A 25,096-nucleotide genomic window follows, 5' to 3' on the forward strand; every position below is an offset into this window, starting at 1 on the left:
CAATCAATATTGAGGAAATTAAAATCTCCCATCACGACAATCTGTTATTATTACACCTTTCCAGGATCTGTTTCCCTATCTGCTTCTCGATGTCCCTGTTTCTATTGGGCGGTCTATAAAAAACACCCAGTAAAGTTATTGACCCCTTCCTCTTTCTAACCTCCACCCATAGAGACTCCGTAGACAATCCCTACATGTCTTCCTCCTTTTCTTCAGCCATGACGCTATCTCTGATCAACAGTGCCATGCCCCCACCTCCTTTGCCTCCCTCCCTGTCCTTTCTGAAACATCTAAAACCCGGCACTTGGAGTAACCATTCCTGTCCCTGAGCCATCCAAGTCTCTGTAGTGGCCACCACATCATATCTCCAAGTACTGATCCATGCTCTAAGCTCATCTGCTTTGTTCACAACACTCCTTGCGTTAAAATAGACACATCTCAAACTGTCCATCTGGGCACGACCCTTCTCTATCACCTGCCTATCCTCCCTCACACACTGTCTCCAAGCTTTCTCTATTTGTGAGCCAACCTCCCTCTCCTCCATCACTTCAGTTTGGTTCCCACCCCCGGCAGTTCTCGTTTAAACTCTCCCCAATAGACTTAGCAAACCTCCCCAGCAGGATATCGGTCCCCCTGGGATTCAAGTGCAACCTGTCCTTTTTGTACAGGTTATGATTGCCCCAGAAGAGGCCCTAATGATCCAGAAATCTGAATCCCTACCCCCTGCTCCAATCCCTCAGCCACCTCATTCTATTCCTATACTCACTGTCGCGTGGCACAGGCTGTAATCCCGAGATTACTACCTTCGTGGTCCTGCTTCTCAACTTCCTTCCTAACTCCCTGTAGTCTTTTTTCAGGACCTCCTCCCTTTTTCTGCCCATGTCATTGGTACCAATATGTACCACAACCTCTGGCTGCTACGTATGTATATGTATCCCTCCCACGTCAGGATATCTTGGACGTGATCCGAAACACCCTGGTACCTGGGAGGCAAACTACCATCCGCGTTTCTTTCCTGCGTCCACAGAATCACTTGTCTGACCCCCTGACTATCGAGTCCCCTATCACTACTGCCTTCCTCTTCCTTTCCCGACCCTTCTGAGCCACAGGGCCAGACTCTGTGCCAGAGGCACGGCCACTGTCGCTTCCCCCAGGTAGGCCGTCTCCCCCAACAGTACTCAAACAGGAGTTCTTATTGTTAAGAGGGAGAGCCACTGGGGTACTCTCTAGTATCTCCCTCTTTCCCTTCCCTCTCCTGACTGTTACCCGATGTTACCCATCTGTCTCCCGATGCCCCGGTGTAACTACCTGCCTATAGCTCCTCTCTATCACCTCCTCACTTTCCCTGACTGACGGAGGTCAACGAGCTGCATCTCCAGTTCACTAACTCGCTCCCTCAGGAGCTGCAGCTCGACACAGCTGCAGATACGGCCGTCCGGGAGGCTGAGAGACTCCAGGATCTCCCACATCCGACACTGAGCACAGATCACCGGCCTCACAGATATACTTCCTGTCTGTATTCTACACAGCCAACCTACCTCGCCCCGACCTGTCATCGCCGAAGCCCCATTGAGCCAGAGCCTTCCTACTCTGTCTCCCTCTATTCTGTTGCCTGCTCCTCCGATGCCCGCTCTATAAAGCTGTCTTCTTTTTAAACTCTTTCTCGCTGTTCTCACTGGCTGACGTCTACACGCTTGACGTCGAGTGCCAGCTTGACACCGCTCAACCAGCTGGTAGATCTCGCTCCTGTACGCCCTCTCGACTCCATCTGAGATCCCGCCAACAGCGGTTGTGTCATCACCAACTTCACAGATGGCGTCTGAGCTGTGCCTAACCATGGAGTCGCGGGTGTGGAGAGAGTGGAGCATTGGGCTCGGCCAGTGGGGTGCACCTGTGCTGATCGTCAGCGAGGAGGAAACGTTCTTTTCACGATCTGCCCAGACTCACCGGTCTCCCGTTGAGGAAGTCAAGGATCCAGTGGCAGAGGGAGATACTGAGGGTTTGATGGTGTTGAATGCTGAGCTGTAGTTAGTAAGCAGCAAATCTGATGAAGGTATGGGTACGTCCAGGTGTCCCAAGGGTTTCGAGTCTGGATGGGGGGGGTGTGTGCACACGCTGTGAGTCTGCGAAACTGTGTGTATGTTTGCCTGTGCACTCAGCGTGTGTGTACTGTGAGCCCGAGTAACAGTGTGTTGGAGTTCTGTGCCTGTGTGTGTTTGCCTGTGCACTCAGTGTGTAATTGTGTGCCTGTGTAACTGTGGGTGAGTGTTTATGTGTTTGCCTGTGTAACTGTATATTTGTGTGTGTTTGTGGGAGCAGACTCAATGGGCCGAATGACCACCTTCTGCTCCTATATCTTATAGTCTTATGTGTATGTGCCTGTGTAACTGTGTGTATATGGATTTGTGTGTCTGCCTGTGTAAATGTGGGTTTGTGTGTCTGCCTGTGTAACTGTGTGTGTTGTGCGTCTGCCTGTGTAACTGTGTATGTGTGTGTTGTGTGTCTGCCTGTGTAAATGTGGGTTTGTGTGTCTGCCTGTGTAACTGTGTGTGGGTTTGTGCGTCTGCCTGTGTAACTGTGTTTTGTGTGTGTGTGTCTGCCTGTGTAACTGTGTGTGTGTGTTGTGCGTCTGCCTGTGTAACTGTGTGTGGGTTTGTGTCTGCCTGTGTAACTGTGTGTGTGTGTTGTGCGTCTGCCTGTGTAACTGTGTGTGTGTTGTGCGTCTGCCTGTGTAACTGTGTGTGGGTTTGTGTCTGCCTGTGTAACTGTGTGTGTGTGTTGTGTGTCTGCCTGTGTAACTGTGGGTTTGTGTGTCTGCCTGTGTAACTGGGTTTGTGTGTCTGCCTGTGTAACTGTGTATGTGTGTGTTGTGTGTCTGCCTGTGTAAATGTGGGTTTGTGTGTCTGCCTGTGTAACTGGGTTTGTGTGTCTGCCTGTGTAAATGTGGGTTTGTGTGTGTGTGTTGTGTGTATGGGTTTGTGTGTTTAAGCGTGGCCGCTCTCCGTGACGAAATGACCTCATTTGAAAAACTCTCCTGCGCCAATTGCAAGATTCCTGGTCTCGGGCTCGAATGGGTGGTGAGGCCCCGCCTCCTGCCGTCCCACGTGACCGGATAGCCAACAGGCGGCGGGCAGCCTGTTACATTGTTTCCATTTCTCAGTGATACTGACTCGCTACAATCGCGGCGCTTCCCCGGGGGACAGTGACGGCGGCCGGGGCAGAGGCGGCGTGCGGGGCGGCAGGGAGACCCTGTTCCCCCCGGGAGGGGGCGGGGGAGAGGATCGGCTGCTCCTCATGGCCAGGAAGGCCGGCGCAAGCGGCCCCAAGCCCGGGCTGGACAGGAACCGGATCGGGGAGAGGCTGGAGGCCAGCGTGGCGGGCCTGCTGGAGCTGAGGCTGCTGAGGGAGAGGCAGGAGGAGACCGTACGGAGGGTGCTGCAGGAAGGCGGCGGCGATCGCAAGCAGGTCCCGGGAGATCTGCCGCCTTCGGGAGGAGCCTGCGCCCGGCAGGTGAGAGGCGAGAGGGGGGAGGAAGGGTCAGGCAGAAGCGGGGACTGAGACAACATCTGGGAATGTGTTGACATCTGGGCCCGGATCTTCACCTGGTGCGAACTCCAAAGCAGGATGTGGAGTGGGATCCCTCCTGCAGTTAGGTCGGACTGTGTTGGTATCCCCCGGCACGGGGCTCGAAGGGCTGAACGGCCGCCCTTGTCCCCCCCCGGGGAGTCGGCCGGGACCCTGAGCTGCGGGGCTGGAATCCAACCCCTGGCTCCCACCTCCTCGCATCCGCAGGGTCTCAGTCCCGGATGCCAGCGCTGGTATCTTCAGTCCGAAGGTCCTGGGTTCGAATCCCGCTCGGGGCTGAGCAATGGCATGGAGGGAGGGGGTCAGAATTACCCGCCTAGGAGGAGGGAGGTGGGATCGGTCAAGCTCCGCAGCTGTGGGGGAGACAACCGAGAGGGGGGAGAGAGTGGACCTACAGGTTTAGTCGGCAGTTATGAGGCAGCCATATAACAACCCCCACCCCACCCCACGGCCAGTGTAGATAAAACCGGGACACCTAGGACCAGGGAGCGAGCCTCGGGATAGAACATACCTTCAGATCAGAGATGAGGAGGGATTTCTCAGGGTTGTAGAGGAGTACAGCGCAGAAACTGGCCCTTCGGCCCGTCTAGTCCGTGCCGAGCCATTAAAACTGCCCACTCCCATCGACCTGCACCGCGGTGGACCACAGCCCTCCACACCCCTCCCATCCGTGTACCGAGCCAAACTTCTCTTAAACACTGAAATCGAGCTCGCATTCACCATCTGTGCTGGCAGCTCGTTCCCACCCTCGGAGTGAAGAAGTTTCCCCTCATGTTCCCCTTAAACCTTTCACCCTTTACCCATGACCTCTGGTTGTAGGCCCACCCAGCCTCAGTGGGTAAAGCCTGCTTGCATTTACCCTATCTATTCCCCTCTAATATTGTATACCTCCATCAAATCTCCTCTCAATCTTCTACATTTCAAGGAATAAAATCCTAACCTGTTCAATCTTTCCTTCTAACTCAGGTCCGGCAACATCCTTGTAAATTTTCTCTGTACACTTTCAACCTTGTTTACGTCTTTCCTGTCCGTAAACTGCACGGGGGGGTGGGGAACCTTCTGGAGGATGAGTCGCCGGGTACATGTAAAGGGGAGGTTGGTAGGTTCTCGATCCGCTGAGGGAGAAGGCAGGGGAACGCGGTTGAGAGGGATAATAATGGGAATGGCGGAGCAGACTCGATGGGCCGAATGGCCTAATTCTGCCCCAGTGTTTTACGCTTTGACACTTTGTGCTGTGGTGCAGCAGGTGGAGTTGCTATGGTTCTGGGTTCGATCCTGACTGCTGGCACTGTGTGTGTGTGTGTGTGTGTGTGTTTTGGGCAATTTGCCCCCCTGGAGGGGTAACTAAATGATCATCTTTCTAAATGTGCACAGCAAATCCCATGCAAGAGCAAATTCCTCATTAACACCTCCCTACCTCATGTTTCCCGACCCACCACCCCTCCACAATCAGTTCTCCGTTGGTGCTCAGATTCCTGACAGTGGGTGTCAGTGTGGTTGGGGTGGGGGGGGGGGGTGAGACGGTCCCAGTGCTGATTTGTGTGTCCTTATTTTGAGTTTGGGATCAGGTGCGGGCGCGTCCAGCACAGACTCGATGGGCCGAAGGGCCGCGTGGAACCCGCTCTGTGCGCGCGCCCGCAATGTCCTGACCCTGGCCCGTAGGCGGGAGGGAACCCGGAGCACCGGGCGGAAACATGCGGCGTAGATACGGCAAGAACGCGCGGGCTCCTCATGGGCAGCGGCGGGAATTGAACCCAGGAACGTCGGTGCTGTAAAGCATTACGCCAACCCCTACACTACTGGGCCTCCAGAGCCGCCTGTGGCAAAGAATTCCACAGATTCACCACCCTACCCTCTGGCTGAAGAAATTCCTCCTCATCTCCTTCCTACTTGGAAGCCCCTCCATTCTGAGGCGGTGTCCTCTGGTCTTAGACTCCCCCACCATCGGAAACATTCCTCGTTCTTCTGAATTCCAGCGAGTACAGGCCCAGACGCTATATTCCGCCTTTGGAAGTTTCTCAGTCCCGGATTATTTAGTGGAGGTGTGATCCGAGCCAGCCTCACGGGTCCCTGGGTACCGGCCCGGGGCCCAGTTCCGTCCGCGGCCCCCGGCTTCAGGCAGCGAGACCGGGGCGCGACGTTCAGGTAGGCATCGTTAGAGTCTCGAGGGTGGGAGAAATGGAAAGGTTAAGGGGAATGGTTGATGGTCAGCACAGGCTCGATGGGCTGAAAGGCCTGTTTCTGTGCTTTCTGAAGGGCCCTCACGTCTTATTGGCCAAGGAAGCAGCCCGTCTCTGACCCGGGCGATGCTCAGACGGGGTCTGTAGACGACAGGTCACGTCAATCCCCTGCCCCCACCCCCACCCGCTGAACCCTAGCAGGCACAGGCAGCGTGACTGAAGTGTGCTTGCGGTTTCCCGGTTCCCCTCGTCCGGGCTCCGCTCTCGGCCTGTGGGATAATCTCCCCTAATGACACGACGCAGAGCAGCACGCCTGTCGGAATTTCTGCCGAATTAATCTCTTAATTGTTTGCCTGTCGGGTACCGACTTGTCAAAAATTCTGTCTGATCTGCTGCGATCCTGAGAGTGTAAATAGGAATTAGGCTTTGTGATGAACTGGGACCTCCCGGTTCACTTGGATCGGTGCCTCGGGGAGGAGGGAGGCATGTCTGTCTTCACAGACACCGCAGTGTGGGGGGTGTGAATGTTGGTACTGAGGCAACACCTCTCCCTCCATCTCCATCCCTGTGTGCCTCTCCTTCCTATCCTCTCCCTCTGCCCCTCCCCTTCCCTCTGTGCCTCCCCTCTCCACCCCCTTCCCTCCTTCCATCTCTTTCTCTCACTCTGTCCGCCTCGCTCAGCTCCTCTCACTCACCAGTCTGCAGCATCACATTCCGGGTCTGAGCTCCGGCCGACGTTCCCAGTTACGGAACCTCAGCAAAGAACCCCGCAGCTGCTGGGCGTCTGAAATAAAACCCGGGGAGTGGCGGGAGCACCCAGCCGGTCAGGCAGCCTCTGTGGGGGAGAGAGCTGGCGGAACTGGGGAGGAGATTGAAGATGTTGGTGTCGGGCCGCAGGGTAGGGTGCGGGAGGGCGGGACAGCTCAAGGAAACAGGGTAGGGATTGGCTAAAAACGTTTTGTCTTTGTCTCCGCTCTGTAGCGTCTGCGGTGTTTTGCTTTGGGTCGGTGCCGTGGGGGGTGGACGGTAGGGTTGGGGTCAGCTTGGTGGTCTGGAGACGTGCCAACTGGTGTCGGTAAGGAGATCCCTATTGTAGGACAGGATTGCATGGGGAGTACTAACAGATAGTTTTTTATTTGATCTGTCGTCCAGCAAACCCCCGATTTAGCTTAAATCACGGGACGATGTACAATGACCAAGACGGGGGAGAACGCACAAACTCCTGGCGGGCAGCGACGGGAATCGAACCCGGGTCGCCGGCGCCGTGAAGCCGCCGTGCCGACCGCTGCACAGCCGTGCCTCCACCAATGCTGCCTGGCCTGTCGAGTTCCTCCCGCGTGTCGCCCTGGATTTCCAGCGTCTGCTGGAGTCTGGACTTTGTCCTCCCTCCTTAGGATAGGATGGGGCTAAAATGCTTTTGAGCGGCGGAGTATCGGCGTTTCCCAGCTCCGCCTGCCCAGAGGCTGCCTCTTCTGCAGTCGGTCCCTGGGATCAGATAAGGGGGGAGTGGGGCCAGGCAGAGTTCAGCCGTCGCCTGGAACAATGGGTACCTGGCATTGGGAGCGGCCGGATCTAATCTCTGCTCTCACCTGAGCACAGAAACCGAGCCAGTTCTCTCTCACTCTCCTTCCGCCCACATACTAACCCCTCTCTCTCTCCCACACAGTCCCTCCCACTCTCCCCACGTCCCCCCCTCTCCTTTAAACCCACACGTTCCTGTTCTCCCTCGCCAACACATTCCCTCATTCCCATTTTCCGTTTCTCACCCACACATTCCCTCTCCCCACACGTCCCCCACTCCTGCACACATTCCCTCTCTCCTTAATCATTCCCTCTCTACTCTCTGTCCCCCACACATTCCCTCCCCCCTACATGTTCCCCTTCTCTCTTCCCTCCCCCACATTCCCCCTCCTGCCCAGGGCTCCCCATTCCCCTGCCTCCCTGGTTTAACCCCAGCACCCGTGTTTGGAAGCATTGAGAGAGGCCCCCACCCGGCTGCCTGGAACCGTGCCCGTCCCTGCTCCTTATCAGCTGTGCGGGTGCCAGGCGTGGCAGACTCCAACCGCGCCCGGCTCTGCGAGCTGGAGCAGGGTGCAGAGTCCAGCGCCAGTGAGGGTGCGAGCTCGGCCCAGCCACGGTCGAATAACCCGACTCTCATATGGGCGTGGTGGCAGTCCAGTGCGGGAGAAGGCCATTCAGCCCATCGGGGTGGGCTAGTCTTCAACAGGCTTCTGCAGTGTGGCTTGCAGACACTAATTCCCTCCATAAAGCGTATCTGTGCAGAGGTTTTGGACGGTGAAGCTCTCCCTGTATCAGTCACGCCTATTACCCTCTCCCCAGCATGTTCCCCTCGCTCTCGCCTCCCACGCGGGGTAGAGTGCCCAGCCTTTCAAACCAATATATATCTGGCCAGTGCCTCACTCGAGCTGGCTGGGCACGATCGCATTTGCCACCAGTCACGGAGCTGGTGAGGCTTCCGTCCTCAGACTGACCAGGGACTCCGGCAGCCAGCTCTGTTTCAGGGTGAGGACACGATGTCCCTCCCAACCCAAGCTCACTCCACTCCGCTAACTCTGGTGACTGCACTGTAGTCCTTGTAAGGGATCTGAACGCAGGTCTGTGAAAACGAAGTTATTGGATCTTGGGTGGGAGAGTTTGATGTCCTGGACGTACTCCAAACCAGGTAGCAGGTAGGATTCGAGAATTCACCAGCCTCTAGACCAGGGAATCCACAGACCCTTTGCTTAATAATATTGGTCCACAGGATAAAAATGGTCGAGAAACACTTTCTCCAAATCTTGGCCTTTCCAGACCACGATTGGTTCCTGGCAAACTTTTCTACCAAAGTGGTTTGTCATCGCCACCTCCTAGACAGTGTCTTTACAAGGCGGGTGTCCCCAATACTCTTCAGAGATTGTCAGCCTGGCGTCAGTGGTCACATAACCGGGAGCTCTGGCTCCAGGCTCCCTGGACTAGAGGAGGCCGATTGTTTTGCCCCCAGGAGACAGAGGGAGTGGTGGAAGGGGCTGGGCATCTGTGACGAGCGGTGTTCCCCCGTTTGTGAAAACGGAAATAGGCGGATGAGGTAGATGCTGGAGGAACTCTGCTGGGCCAGTGGAGGGGAACAAACATGAAGTTTCGGGTGGTTTAGTAAATTTACAGATTAGTACGTTTTATAAAGACTGGTGCAGTTGTGGACAGCGAAGAGCTTGTCAGAGGATACAGCAGGATGTAGGTTAGTTACAGATATAGAATGGTGCAGGCCCTTTGGCCCACAATGTTGTGCTAACCCTTTAACCTACTCCAAAATCAATCTAACCTTCCCTCCCACATAACCTTCCATGTTTCTATCATTCGTGTACCAAGAGTTTCTTAAATGTCCCTGAAGTACCAGCCTCTATCACACCCCCGGGAGTGCGTTCCACGCACCCACCACTCTCTGTGTAGACAAAAACCACCGCTAACCCTCTATACTTTCCTCCAATCACCTTAAAATTACCCCCAGTATTGGCCATTTCCACCCTGGGGTAAAAGGCGCTGGCTGGCCTTATGGGCAGAGGAATGGCGGATGGAGTTTAATTCAGATGAGCTTGGGGGGGGGGGGGGGTCAAATGAAAGGAGAAAGTAAGGAGTTAACAGCAGGACTCTGAGCAGCGTAGATGTGGTTGGATCTTCAGGTCCGTTGCTCCCGGACAGTGTGTATGTAACTAGATAGACGAGCCAGCCTTTGTTAGTCAGGGTATTGAGTCCAAGAATGAGCGAGTCATATTGTGGCCACTATTGTAAAAAAATAACTTACCTCTGATCCCCTCCCCCCCACAGCACTTCCCTCCAATCACCTTAAAATGATGCCGTCTCGCGTTAGCTATTTCATCCCTGGTTAAAGGAGCTGGCTGTCCACTCGATCTGTGCCTCTATCAGGTCTTGGAAGAGCACAGCACATGAACAGGCCATTCAGCCCACAGTGTCTGTGCTGAACCAGCTGAAAAACACCCAAACACTAGTCCCTCCTACCTACACCATGTCCATATCCTCCATCTTCCTCATGTCCATATCCTCCTACCTACACCATGTCCATATCCTCCATCTTCCTCATGTCCATATCCTCCATCTTCCTCATGTCCATATCCTCCTACCTACACCATGTCCATATCCTCCATCTTCCTCATGTCCATATCCTACCTACACCATGTCCATATCCTCCATCTTCCTCATGTCCATATCCTCCTACCTACACCATGTCCATATCCTGCATCTTCCTCATGTCCATATCCTCCTACCTACACCATGTCCATATCCTCCATCTTCCTCATGTCCATATCCTCCTACCTACACCATGTCTATATCCTCCATCTTCCTCATGTCCATATCCTCCATCTTCCTCATGTCCATATCCTCCTACCTACACCATGTCTATATCTATCTTCCTCATGTCCATATCCTCCATCTTCCTCATGTCCATATCCTCCTACCTACACCATGTCTATATCCTCCATCTTCCTCATGTCCATATCCTCCTACCTATACCATGTCCATATCCTCCATCTTCCTCATGTCCATATCCTCCATCTTCCTCATGTCCATATCCTCCTACCTACACCATGTCCATATCCTCCTACCTACACCATGTCTATATCCTCCATCTTCCTCATGTCCATATCCTCCTACCTATACCATGTCCATATCCTCCATCTTCCTCATGTCCATATCCTCCATCTTCCTCATGTCCATATCCTCCTACCTACACCATGTCTACATCCTCCATCTTCCTCATGTCCATATCCTACCTACACCATGTCCATATCCTCCATCTTCCTCATGTCCATATCCTCCATCTTCCTCATGTCCATATCCTCCTACCTACACCATGTCTATATCCTCCATCTTCCTCATGTCCATATCCTCCATCTTCCTCATGTCCATATCCTACCTACACCATGTCCATATCCTCCATCTTCCTCATGTCCATATCCTCCTACCTACACCATGTCTACATCCTCCATCTTCCTCATGTCCATATCCTACCTACACCATGTCCATATCCTCCATCTTCCTCATGTCCATATCCTCCTACCTACACCATGTCTATATCCTCCATCTTCCTCATGTCCATATCCTCCTACCTACACCATGTCTATATCCTCTATCTTCCTCATGTCCATATCCTCCATCTTCCTCATGTCCATATCCTCCTACCTACACCATGTCTATATCCTCCATCTTCCTCATGTCCATATCCTCCTACCTATACCATGTCCATATCCTCCATCTTCCTCATGTCCATATCCTCCATCTTCCTCATGTCCATATCCTCCTACCTACACCATGTCCATATCCTCCATCTTCCTCATGTCCATATCCTCCTACCTACACCATGTCTATATCCTCCATCTTCCTCATGTCCATATCCTCCTACCTATACCATGTCCATATCCTCCATCTTCCTCATGTCCATATCCTCCATCTTCCTCATGTCCATATCCTCCTACCTACACCATGTCCATATCCTCCATCTTCCTCATGTCCATATCCTCCTACCTACACCATGTCTACATCCTCCATCTTCCTCATGTCCATATCCTACCTACACCATGTCCATATCCTCCATCTTCCTCATGTCCATATCCTCCATCTTCCTCATGTCCATATCCTACCTACACCATGTCCATATCCTCCATCTTCCTCATGTCCATATCCTCCTACCTACACCATGTCTACATCCTCCATCTTCCTCATGTCCATATCCTACCTACACCATGTCCATATCCTCCATCTTCCTCATGTCCATATCCTCCATCTTCCTCATGTCCATATCCTCCTACCTACACCATGTCTATATCCTCCATCTTCCTCATGTCCATATCCTACCTACACCATGTCTATATCCTCCATCTTCCTCGTCCATATCCTACCTACACCATGTCCATATCCTCCATCTTCCTCATGTCCATATCCTCCATCTTCCTCATGTCCATATCCTCCATCTTCCTCATGTCTATATCCTCCATCTTCCTCATGTCCATATCCTCCATCTTCCTCATGTCCATATCCTCCTACCTACACCATGTCTATATCCTCCATCTTCCTCATGTCCATATCCTCCTACCTACACCATGTCCATATCCTCCATCTTCCTCATGTCCATATCCTCCATCTTCCTCATGTCCATATCCTCCTACCTACACCATGTCCATATCCTCCATCTTCCTCATGTCCATATCCTACCTACACCATGTCCATATCCTCCATCTTCCTCATGTCCATATCCTCCTACCTACACCATGTCCATATCCTGCATCTTCCTCATGTCCATATCCTCCTACCTACACCATGTCCATATCCTCCATCTTCCTCATGTCCATATCCTCCTACCTACACCATGTCTATATCCTCCATCTTCCTCATGTCCATATCCTCCATCTTCCTCATGTCCATATCCTCCTACCTACACCATGTCTATATCTATCTTCCTCATGTCCATATCCTCCATCTTCCTCATGTCCATATCCTCCTACCTACACCATGTCTATATCCTCCATCTTCCTCATGTCCATATCCTCCTACCTATACCATGTCCATATCCTCCATCTTCCTCATGTCCATATCCTCCATCTTCCTCATGTCCATATCCTCCTACCTACACCATGTCCATATCCTCCTACCTACACCATGTCTATATCCTCCATCTTCCTCATGTCCATATCCTCCTACCTATACCATGTCCATATCCTCCATCTTCCTCATGTCCATATCCTCCATCTTCCTCATGTCCATATCCTCCTACCTACACCATGTCTACATCCTCCATCTTCCTCATGTCCATATCCTACCTACACCATGTCCATATCCTCCATCTTCCTCATGTCCATATCCTCCATCTTCCTCATGTCCATATCCTCCTACCTACACCATGTCTATATCCTCCATCTTCCTCATGTCCATATCCTCCATCTTCCTCATGTCCATATCCTACCTACACCATGTCCATATCCTCCATCTTCCTCATGTCCATATCCTCCTACCTACACCATGTCTACATCCTCCATCTTCCTCATGTCCATATCCTACCTACACCATGTCCATATCCTCCATCTTCCTCATGTCCATATCCTCCTACCTACACCATGTCTATATCCTCCATCTTCCTCATGTCCATATCCTCCTACCTACACCATGTCTATATCCTCTATCTTCCTCATGTCCATATCCTCCATCTTCCTCATGTCCATATCCTCCTACCTACACCATGTCTATATCCTCCATCTTCCTCATGTCCATATCCTCCTACCTATACCATGTCCATATCCTCCATCTTCCTCATGTCCATATCCTCCATCTTCCTCATGTCCATATCCTCCTACCTACACCATGTCCATATCCTCCATCTTCCTCATGTCCATATCCTCCTACCTACACCATGTCTATATCCTCCATCTTCCTCATGTCCATATCCTCCTACCTATACCATGTCCATATCCTCCATCTTCCTCATGTCCATATCCTCCATCTTCCTCATGTCCATATCCTCCTACCTACACCATGTCCATATCCTCCATCTTCCTCATGTCCATATCCTCCTACCTACACCATGTCTACATCCTCCATCTTCCTCATGTCCATATCCTACCTACACCATGTCCATATCCTCCATCTTCCTCATGTCCATATCCTCCATCTTCCTCATGTCCATATCCTACCTACACCATGTCCATATCCTCCATCTTCCTCATGTCCATATCCTCCTACCTACACCATGTCTACATCCTCCATCTTCCTCATGTCCATATCCTACCTACACCATGTCCATATCCTCCATCTTCCTCATGTCCATATCCTCCATCTTCCTCATGTCCATATCCTCCTACCTACACCATGTCTATATCCTCCATCTTCCTCATGTCCATATCCTACCTACACCATGTCTATATCCTCCATCTTCCTCGTCCATATCCTACCTACACCATGTCCATATCCTCCATCTTCCTCATGTCCATATCCTCCATCTTCCTCATGTCCATATCCTCCATCTTCCTCATGTCTATATCCTCCATCTTCCTCATGTCCATATCCTCCATCTTCCTCATGTCCATATCCTCCTACCTACACCATGTCTATATCCTCCATCTTCCTCATGTCCATATCCTCCTACCTACACCATGTCCATATCCTCCATCTTCCTCATGTCCATATCCTCCATCTTCCTCATGTCCATATCCTACCTACACCATGTCCATATCCTCCATCTTCCTCATGTCCATATCCTCCTACCTACACCATGTCCATATCCTCCATCTTCCTCATGTCCATATCCTCCTACCTACACCATGTCCATATCCTCCATCTTCCTCATGTCCATATCCTCCTACCTACACCATGTCTATATCCTCCATCTTCCTCATGTCCATATCCTCCATCTTCCTCATGTCCATATCCTACCTACACCATGTCTATATCCTCCATCTTCCTCGTCCATATCCTACCTACACCATGTCCATATCCTCCATCTTCCTCATGTCCATATCCTCCATCTTCCTCATGTCTATATCCTCCATCTTCCTCATGTCCATATCCTCCATCTTCCTCATGTCCATATCCCCCTACCTACACCATGTCTATATCCTCCATCTTCCTCATGTCCATATCCTCCTACCTACACCATGTCCATATCCTCCATCTTCCTCATGTCCATATCCTCCATCTTCCTCATGTCCATATCCTACCTACACCATGTCCATATCCTCCATCTTCCTCATGTCCATATCCTCCTACCTACACCATGTCCATATCCTCCATCTTCCTCATGTCCATATCCTCCTACCTACACCATGTCCATATCCTCCATCTTCCTCATGTCCATATCCTCCTACCTACACCATGTCTATATCCTCCATCTTCCTCATTTCCATATCCTCCTACCTACACCATGTCTATATCCTCCATCTTCCTCATGTCCATATCCTACCTACACCATGTCCATATCCTCCATCTTCCTCATGTCCATATCCTCCATCTTCCTCATGTCCATATCCTCCTACCTACACCATGTCTATATCCTCCATCTTCCTCATGTCCATATCCTCCATCTTCCTCATGTCCATATCCTCCATCTTCCTCATGTCCATATCCTACCTACACCATGTCTATATCCTCCATCTTCCTCATGTCCATATCCTCCATCCTCATGTCCATATCCTCCATCTTCCTCATGTCCATATCCTCCATCTTCCTCATGTCCATATCCTCCTACCTACACCATGTCTATATCCTCCATCTTCCTCATGTCCATATCCTCCTACCTACACCATGTCCATATCCTCCATCTTCCTCATGTCCATATCCTACCTACACCATGTCCATATCCTCCATCTTCCTCATGTCCATATCCTCCATCTTCCTCATGTCCATATCCTCCATCTTCCTCATGTCCATATCCTCCTACCTACACCATGTCTATATCCTCTATCTTCCTCATGTCCATATCCTCCATCTTCCTCATGTCCATATCCTCCATCTTCCTCATGTCCATATCCTCCATCTTCCTCATGTCCATATCCTCCTACCTACACCATGTCCATATCCTCCATCTTCCTCATGTCCATATCCTCCATCTTCCTCATGTCCATATCCTACCTACACCATGTCCATATCCTCCATCTTCCTCATGTCCATATCCTCCTACCTACACCATGTCCATATCCTCCATCTTCCTCATGTCCATATCCTCCTACCTACACCATGTCCATATCCTCCATCTTCCTCATGTCCATATCCTCCTACCTACACCGTCTATATCCTCCATCTTCCTCATGTCCATATCCTACCTACACCATGTCCATATCCTCCATCTTCCTCATGTCCATATCCTCCATCTTCCTCATGTCTGTATCCTCCATCTTCCTCATGTCCATATTCTCCATCTTCCTCATGTCCATATCCTCCTACCTACACCATGTCCATATCCTCCATCTTCCTCATGTCCATATCCTCCATCTTCCTCATGTCCATATCCTCCTACCTACACCATGTCCATATCCTCCATCTTCCTCATGTCCATATCCTCCATCTTCCTCATGTCCATATCCTCCTACCTACACCATGTCCATATCCTCCATCTTCCTCATGTCCATATCCTCCATCTTCCTCATGTCCATGTGCCGATCCAAACGTCTCTCAAAAGCCTCTACCAGCGTACCAGGCAACCCCCACTCTCCGAGTAAAAAACTTCCCCCTCACATCCCCCCTCTCACCTTCAATGCTACCCTCTGGTATTAGTCATTTCAACCCTGGGAAACAGATACTCCCTGTCCACTCTATCGATGCCTCTCATCATCTTGTAAACCTCTATCAGATCTCCCCTCAGTCTCCGATACTCCGGAGGAAACAACCCAGGTTTGTCCACCCTCTCGTGATAGCACACGCCCTCTAAACCAGGCAGCGTCCTGGTAAACCTCCTCTGCCCCCTCTCCAAAGCCTCAACGTCCTTCCTGTAGTGAGCCGACCAGAGATGGACACAATACTCCAGACGTGGCCTGACCAGAGTTTTAAAAAGTTGCGACACAGCCTGCTGACTTTTAAACTCAATGCCTCGACGGATAAGAGCAAGCGCTCCGTAAGCCTTGCGGCGCACACGAGATGACGGAGGAACTCAGTAGACCAGGCGGCATCGATGGAAAACAGTACTCTGAGCACTCCTGAGTCCCTCCAGCATTTTGTGTGCGTTGCCCGGATTTCCTGCGTTGGCGACTAGATAAGCCTTCTTAACCACATTATCCAAGTGTGTGGCCATTTCCAACGAGCTATGAGCTTGGACCCCCGGAGAGACTCAGCAGGTCAGGCAGCATCGATGGGAGTCGACGTTTCGGGCCGAGACCCTTCTGCAGGACTGAGAAGGGAGGGGGAAGACGCCAGAATGAAAACGTGGTGTGGGGGGGGGGGGGGGAGAGGGAAAGGAGGCTGGAAGGTGATCGGTGAAGCCAGGTCAAGGGCTGGAGAGGAAGGAATCTGATAGGAGAGTGGACCAGAGGAGAACGGGGAGAAGGAGGAGGGCACAGGATGGTGAGGAGAAGTAAGTGGGGGGGGTGATGTTTTTTTTTCACCGGAAGGAGAAATCGACGATCAGGTTGGAGGCTACCCAGACGGAATACGAGGTGTTGCTCCTCCACCCTGAGGGGGGCCACGTTGTAAGGGGCAAGTTTTTTTTTAAACAGAGAGTGGTCGGTGTGTGGATTGGTCTGGGAATTAGACGAAAACTTTTAGAGAGCCAGATAACTGTGCAAGGAATATAGAGGGACAGGGATAAACACAGGAGATTCTGCAGATGCTGGAAATCCAGAGTAACACACACAAGAAACGCTGGAGAAACTCAGCAGGTCAGGCAGCATCTACAGCATAAACAGTCGCCATTTTGGACCACCGAGACCCTTGGGACTGGAAAGGAAGGGAGGGAGGGAAGAAGCCAGAATGAGAAGATGGGGTTGGCAGGTGACGGGTAAGACCGGGTTAGGGGGAAGATGGGATGGTGAAAGAAGCAGCGAGGGGAGAGGTGGAGGAGGCAAAAGGTCTGAAGAAGGAGGAGCCTGCGAGGATAGTGGGAAGGAGGAGGCACTCAGAAGGTTCAGACATCAAGGTACTGATTCATGTATGCCACCTCTGGCCTTCCTGAACGCGAGCGTAGACCACTCGAACCCGTGTCGGGGCGCCACGCTCGTTCCGCTGCCGGTTTACATGCTGACGGGAGCTCTGGTTTACTTCGACAGCCTCTGCAGCTGGCCGCGGGCGAACTGGAGCAAGCTCCCGCGCGAGATGTCAAGCAACTGGGCGTGCTGGAGCCGGTCAGCGGCCGGGAGCACTGCGCACGGCCGCACCCCACTGCGAGGGCCCCGGCTGGTGATGGACTGTCCAGGGTGGTGGGGCACTGCAGCCCGCCTCCCCCCGAGTCTCCCCCGCCCGAGGGACTGGGCGGGGAGCAGTGGAGAAGAGACACTGGCGGTGTCTCCGGCGAACTGGGAACCGCGGAGCATCAGGAGCTGGAGGGGCAGCACGGAGCCGTGACCCAGTTGGTCGAGAGGGGCCAGGACAGTGGCGACACGGACTCCAGGCCCAGCTCGGGTGAGAGGGGGTGCCGGGGGGGGGGGGGGGGGGGTGGAGAGACGGGAAAGGGCAGGAGAGGGAGAGGAAGGGGATGGGGTGGGGGAGGAACAGAGGGGAGGGAGGGGAGGAATTGGGGGTGGGGGGAGTGGTTGGAAAGAGGGGTAAAAGAGAAGAGGAAGGGAGAAGATTAGAGGGTGTTGGTTGAAGGACCTGTCCGTTCTGCGGGCCTGCCCACCGTGACCTGTCTCACCCCCGCTTGCCGCAGGTTTCTACGACGTGACCGACAGCGCCTCGTGCTCGCTCTCCACCTCCTGCACCTCGGTGTACAGCGAGTGCCCCTCCAGCTCACTGTGGAGCGTGCAGTCAGGCCCGCAGGTGGGCCGCCGCCGGCCTCGCTCCACCGACGACGGGGCGCCGCACCCGGAGCCCGGCGCGCAGCGGGCCCTCGAGAGCGAGGCCTGCATCTGGGGCAGGGTCGTCCGGAGGGGAAGGGCCTCCCAGAGGCCGGTGTCAGCAGGTAGGGAGCCGCAGGGCGGGCTGGGGGCACGGGTGGACGGTGGGGGTGGCCAGGGTTGCCGGAGAGTGCTGGGTGGGACAGGATGACAAGGGGACACTGGTGTTGGGGTGGGGAGGGCAGAGACAAGGCTCGTAAAGTTCTACAGCCCTTCAGCCCATGCCAGACTATTCTGCCTGACCCACTCAAACTGCACCTGGACCATACCCCTCCCAACCATGTACCTATCCAAGCTTCTCTTAAATGTTCAAAATGAACTCAAATCCACCGCTTGTCCCACACTCTCACCACCCTCTGAGTGAAGAAGTTTCCCCTCATGTTCCCCTTAAACTTCTCACCTTTCACCCTTAACCCATGACCTCTAGTTCTAGTCTCACCCAACCTCAGTGGAAAAAGCCTGCTTGCATTTACCCTATCTATACCCCTCTACCTAATCTCCCCGTATTCCCTGCGCTCCAGGGAATAAAGTCCTGACCTATTCAGCCTTTCCTTAGAACTCAAGTCTCGGCAACATCCTTGTAAATTTTCTCTGTTCTTTCAACCTTGTTGACATCTTTCCTGTAGGTCGGTGACCAAAACTGCACTCAATACTCCAAATGAGGCCCCACCAACGTCTTGTACAACTTCAACATAACATCCCATCTCCTGTACTCAATACTTATGAAGGCCAATGTGCCATAAGCTTTCTTTACGGCTGTATCTACCTGTGGCGTGACTTTCAAGGAATTATGGACCTGTATTCCCAGATCCCGGTGTTCTACAGCACTCCCCAGTGTTTACTGCTCACTGTGTCCTCCCAAAGTGTAACACCTCACACTTGTCTGCATTAAGTTCCATCTGCCATTTTTCAGGCTGGTTTTCCAGCTGGTCCAGATCCCTCTGGGAGCTCCAATGGTCTTCCTCGCTGCCCACTGCACCCCCACAAATTTACTGATGCAGTTAACCACGTTATCATCCAGATGACAAACAACAACGGACCCGGCACCGATCCCTGCGGCACTCCGCTAGTCACTGGCCTCCAGTCAGAGAGGGAACCCTCTGCTACCACTCTCTGGCTTCTCCACGGAGACGATGTCTAATCCAATTTACTACTTCATCCTGAACGCCCGGCGACTGGGCCTTTTTGACCAAGCTCCCACGTGGGACCTTGTCAAAGGCTTTGCTAAATTCCATGTAGACAACATCCACTGCCTTGCCTTCATCAGCTTTCCTAGTAACCTCCACGAAGAACTCTTTCAGACCTGCCATGCACAAAGGGTGCCGAGGCAGAAGTGCATCTATCTAAACATTTAGCTATCCTTTAGCATACTTCCCAATAACCTACCCACTATCTGATGTCAGGCGCATTGTTCTAAAATGTCCTGACTTATTATTAGAGCCTTTCTGAAACGGTGGACGCACGTGAGCTATCTTCCACCCCCCGAGCACCTAAGGGCGTCTTAGATCCCTCTGCAAGGGAGACTGCAATTCCTGTACTCGCCTCCCAGACGATTCTCGTGAACCTCCTCTGGACCCTCTCCAATGCTAGCACATCCTTTCTTAAAAAAGGTGCCCAAAATTGCTCAGGTGCAGTCCGATTGATGCCTCAAAGACTTGGCATTACATCCTGCTTTTATATTCCAGTCCTCTCGAAATGAATGCTAATAATAATTTTGCCTCCTCCCCACCGACTCAACCCGCAAGTTACCCTTTAGGGAATCCTGCACGGGGACTCCCAAGCCCCTTTGCACCTGATTTCTGAATGTCCTCCCCATTTAGAAAATAGCCTACACCTTTATTCTTCGACCAAAGTGCACGACCGTAAACTTCCTGACACTGCTCCTTCTGCAGGCGCCCTGCTTCCTCGACACTACCTGCCCCTCCGCATCTTCATATCGTCGGCAAACCTGGCCACAGAGCCATCAATTCCATCGTCGAAATCATTGGCATTCAATGTAAAAAGAGTCTTACCTCAACGCCCACCCTCGTGGAGCACCACTAGTCACTGGCAGCCAAGCGGAAAAGTTCCCCTTAAGTCTCACTGTGCCTCCGAACAATCAGCGCCAGAACCTTTCCGGTAATGCCACGGGCTCACAGCTCGTCAAGCAGCCTCATGTGCGGCACCTTGTCAAAGGCCTTCTGAAAATCCCAGTACGCAACATTCACCGACTCTCCTTTGTCAATCGTGCCTGTTATCTCTTCAAAGAATTCCAACAGATTTGTCAGGCAAGATTTTCCCTTGAGGAAACCATGCTGACTTTGGCCTGTTTTATCACGTGCCTCCAAATACCCCAGAACTACTTCCTTAACAATCGACTCCAACATCTTCCCAACCACTGAAGATGGTCTATAATCTAACTGGTCTATAATTTCCTTTCTTCTCCCTTCTTAAAGAGTGGGTTGACATTTGTAATTTTCCAGTCCTCTGGAATCCTTCCAGAATCTAGTGATCGTTACTAATGTACCCACAGTCTCCTCAGCCATCCCTTTCAGAACCCTGGGGTGCAGGGTGACTTATCTACCTTCAGACCTTCCAGTTTCCCCACCACCTTCTCCTCAGTAATAGCAACTGCGCACACCTCTGCCCTCTGACATTTTCGCATCTCTGGCATACTGCTGGTGTCTTCCACAGTGAAGATAGACAAAAAATATTTATTAAGTTTGTACAACTTCTCAACTTCTTTGTCTCACATTACTATCTCTCCAGCACTCTGATTTTTACCCTCGCCTCTCTTTCATGCTTTCTGTATCTGAAAAATCTTCTGGTATTCTCTTTGATATTGTCCCGTTTACCTGCATGTTTTATCTTTTCTGTCCCTATGGCTGTTTAGTTGCCTTCTATTGGTGTTTAAAAGCTTCCCAATCATCTTTCTACTAACGTTTGCTCTATTAAATACCCTCTCTTTTGCTTTTATGCTGTCTTTGACTTCCCTCAGCCATTCTCCCTTTACAGTACTTCATCCTTGGGACGTATCTATCCTGCACCTTCCGAGTTACCCCAAAAAACTCCAGCCATCGCTGTTCTGCCGTCATCCCTGCTAGTGTCCCCTTTCAACTTGCTCAGCTTCTCTCTTGTGCCTCTGTAATTCCCCTTACTCCACTGTAATACTGGTACATCTGACTTTAGCACCTCCCTTTCAAACTGCTGGGTGAATTCTATCGTATTATGATCACTGCCTCCTAAGGGCTGCTTTACCTTAAGCTCCCTAATCAAAACTGGTTCATTACACAACACCCACTCCAGAATTGCCTTTCCCCTAGTGGGCTCAACCACAGGCTGCTCTGAAAAGCCATCCCGTAGGCATTCTACAAATTCCCTCGGGATCCAGCACCAACCTGATTTTCCCAATCCCCCTGCATACGGAATTCCCCCATGACTATTGTAATATTGCCCTTCTGACACGCCTTTACTGTCTCCCGTTGTAATTTGTAGCCCACGTCCTGGCTACTGTTCGGGGGCCTCTATATAACTTACATCAAGTTCTTTCATTCCTTGCACTTTCTTAACTCTACTCACAAGGATTCTACCTCTTTCTAAGGACTGGATTTCATGTTTTACCGAGGGCCACAGGGTCCGAGGGAACACCTTGTCAGCCCCTGGAGATCTACCCACCCTAATTTGCCTCGAGCCAGCAAGTACCTCCTCCTCGCTAATCTGTATCGGGTCCATGGTGTCACTGTGCATTGCCTCGCTTCCACAGACTCATTATCCACAAACGCAAAAAAATAATCCATTTCAGATCTCCCTCCTTCTCTTTCAACTCCACACATAGATGACCACTCTGGTCTTCTAGAAATCCAATTTCAACACTTCCCGTTCTTCTGCTGTTAGCATATCTGTGGAAGCCCAAGGAATTCTTCACGTTGTCTGCTCGGGCAGCCTCATGCCTTCTTTTATCCCTCCTAAATTCCGTAAGTACTCTCTTGCCTTTCTTAAACTCAATAAGCACCTGATTTTTCCTGCCTGCCTCTACCTACTATGCACCTCCTTTTGTCTTTGCTCAATATCGCTCAAAAACCAAGATTCCCCACACCTGTTATCTTTACCTTTTATCCTGACAGGTGCGTACAAGCTTTGTCCTCTCAAAGTTTCACTTTTGAAGGCCTCCTCGTTATGCCTGTGCCAGAAAAAGCCTTGCCAGATCCCTTCTGATACCATCAAAATTGGCCTTTCTCCAATTTAGAATCTCAACCCGACAAGACCTATCCTCCTCCGGAATTATTTGAATCTAATGACATTATGATCACTAGATTCAGCAGTCCCCTACCCAAGCTTCTTAACTGCCCTGTCTCGTTCCCAAACAGGAGATCCAGTATCACACTCTCTCTATTCCCAACGTATTAGTTTACAAAACTTTCTTGAACACTTTTACCAAACTTCATCCCAGCCAGTCGTTTAAAGTCTGGGGGTCCTGGGAGGGGGTGGAGGCATCAGGAGGGGCGGGGATGGGAGGGGCGGGGATGCCGAGAGGGCGGAGGCACCAAGTGGGGACAAGGGTGGGGCAACAGGAATGCTGGAACGGAATTGAGGGGATCTAAAACTCACCCCATCTCTCTCTCTCCCCCCCCCCCCCCCCCCCCAGGCGAGCTGACCTTCCTGCCCCGCTACTGCAGCTCCAGCAGACTCTCCTCCAGCTGCCCGGCGGCCTCCTCCTCCACCACCTCCGTCTCCCTCACCTCCTCCCCGGGCCACGGTGCGCGGCCTGACCCGAAGTTCCGCTGCGACCTGGTGTCCAGACACGGCAGCGAGGTGTACCACTACCCGAGCCCGCTGCACGCGGTGGCCCTGCAGAGCCCGCTCTTCACCGCTTCGTCCGGCCGCCCCAGGGAGCCCGACGGGGAGGGGGAGGGGGACGGAGCGGGGCCGGAGCTTGGAGCCGGGGCCGGGGCCGAGCCCGTCCCGCTGGCCAGCAGAGAGAGGCTGGACAGGTACATCTGCGGCCTGGTGCTCCGCTCCCGCTGTGAGCAGCCGGGACCCAGGAGGCCTCCGCTGGCCTCGTACCCCAAGAGCCTGTCGCTGTCGTCAGTCTGCAGCCAGGGCCCGGCCGGAGCCTGGAAAGGGGCGAGGAGGCGGATCTCCACCAGCTGCCAGGCCCCCGAGCGGCCGCCGTCGCGGGACGGGCGCTCCCCGGTTACCCCTGAGCCCGCTGGCTCGCCGGCCCCCGACGCCCCACTCTACCGCGGCAAACACCTGCACCACGAGCTGGTGAGGTGCCCGGCCGCCGGCGAGCGGGACGCCCCAGAGCACGGGGGCCGGCGCGTGGACCTCTTCAAGCGGCTGGGTTCCAGGAGGAGGTCGGCCTCCCGCTCCAGCTCGGAGATGAACCTGAGCTCGGCATTGCCGCAGGCGCCCGAGGCCTCACTGGGGCCCGGGCCGGCCCGGAGGAAGCAGAAGTGGACATCGGTGTTGGAGATCCCGGCCCCCAACAGGGTGAAGAAGGCCGGCTTCCTGGGCCAGGCCCAGGCCTTCCTGAGCCGACGCCAGAGGTCCTCGCCCTCCGACTCCCTCCCTTCCTCGCTGGGGGAGGAGGGAGCTGGCTGGTTGCGTGGGGCCGAAACCCTGCCCCGGACCAGCCCGGTCTCCGAGACCCGGTTCCACCGCTCCAGGTCCTTCAAGGAGCTCAGGAAAAGAGTGCAGTTGTCCATCAGGCCTTGGTCCCTCAAGGTCAACAGCACTCCCAAATGAGGGGTGTCTCCCTCACCCACTGGGGCCACTCCCCCTGCCTCATCTTTTCCTTCCCCAACCCCTCAGGAGCACCACCTTCCCTTCCCCCCTCCCCCCTGCCCCTCATCCAATCCCTCTGGGGCCAATCCACCCTCCACCTCTTCTATAAGATATGATCAGAAGTAGGCCATTTGGCCCATTCAGTCTGCTATCATGGCTGGTTCAATATCCCTCTATTTTCCTCCCCCCCCACCCCTCATCCATTGAGGTGACTCTCTGAGGCCATTCTCCCCCCCCTCCCTGCCCATCTCAAGAGGTGACCTTCTGGGGCCATTTCTTCCACACACCAGACGATGAGACACTTGGCTTTCATTCCCCCCCACCCCCTCAGAAATGAAGATCACTGAGACTAAGCCAAAACTGTGAATGTCCCCGGAGGGGAAGGAGAAGGTGGCGGGGGAAACCTGACAAAGACCTGTACCTAGTGCCTTAGAGTGCCGGACTGGCGAGGAGTCGCGTTAGTTTCAGATAATTATTTAAGTTGTCCTCCTGCCGGGCTGCAATATTTTTGGATGCTAGACTGTAGAGTTGGAATAAATAAAATTATTGACCAAAGACCATCTGGGCGCATCTCCCGTCTCCGTGTGTTGCGGGAGGGAAGGAAGGGGGGTGGGATCGGCACCCTTCGCGGGGATATTCGGCTGGGGGGGGGGAGACGCGCAGCCGCAGTCCGCTCGGAGGGCAGCCTGTCCGCTCCAGCGCCAGGTCTGTACCTTCTGCGGTAACTCACCGGGGCCTCCAGACCCACCGGCTGGAAGGACGCGGGCGACACGGGGAAGTGTGGGAGCGCCGCTCCCTGGAAAGTCGTCAAGCCCCACGCGCTGAGCGCTGCGCGGGGTCAGATCATGGAGCTCTCTCCTTTACAGTGTACCCACACCTTCAGGAGCTCGAAAGCTCCTCACCGCCACCCCCTCCTGGCTCAGTATGTGAAGCCCACCTCCACTGAATGAATAAACATCACACTGTCTCCAAAGCTGTTTCCCCCCTGACCTTCAACACCATCTCCAATCTCCAAAACCATGG

General features: G+C 52.9%; 2 protein-coding genes across 2 annotated transcripts in view; one reads left to right on the forward strand and one right to left on the reverse strand.

Annotated features, from left to right (window-relative positions):
- LOC140717603 (solute carrier family 35 member F3-like) overlaps positions 1 to 1,838 on the reverse strand; it is an 87,928-nt gene extending 86,090 nt beyond the window's left edge. Inside the window, exon 1 of the mRNA XM_073031175.1 lies at positions 1,685 to 1,838. Coding sequence (XP_072887276.1) covers positions 1,685 to 1,838 — 154 coding nt within the window. The remainder of the gene's footprint in view (positions 1 to 1,684) is intronic.
- Positions 1,839 to 2,977: 1,139 nt separating this feature from the next.
- On the forward strand, positions 2,978 to 24,633 carry LOC140717666 (dapper homolog 1-like). Its single transcript, XM_073031300.1, has 4 exons — positions 2,978 to 3,510; positions 17,522 to 17,873; positions 18,121 to 18,372; positions 22,932 to 24,633. Exons 1-4 carry the CDS (start codon positions 3,295 to 3,297, stop codon positions 24,032 to 24,034), a joined length of 1,923 nt encoding a protein of 640 aa, XP_072887401.1. The 5' UTR covers positions 2,978 to 3,294; the 3' UTR covers positions 24,035 to 24,633.
- The last annotated feature ends 463 nt before the right edge of the window (positions 24,634 to 25,096 follow it).

Source organism: Hemitrygon akajei, chromosome 28 (genome assembly GCF_048418815.1).
Source record: "Hemitrygon akajei chromosome 28, sHemAka1.3, whole genome shotgun sequence".
In the NCBI taxonomy this organism is placed as follows: domain Eukaryota; kingdom Metazoa; phylum Chordata; class Chondrichthyes; order Myliobatiformes; family Dasyatidae; genus Hemitrygon; species Hemitrygon akajei.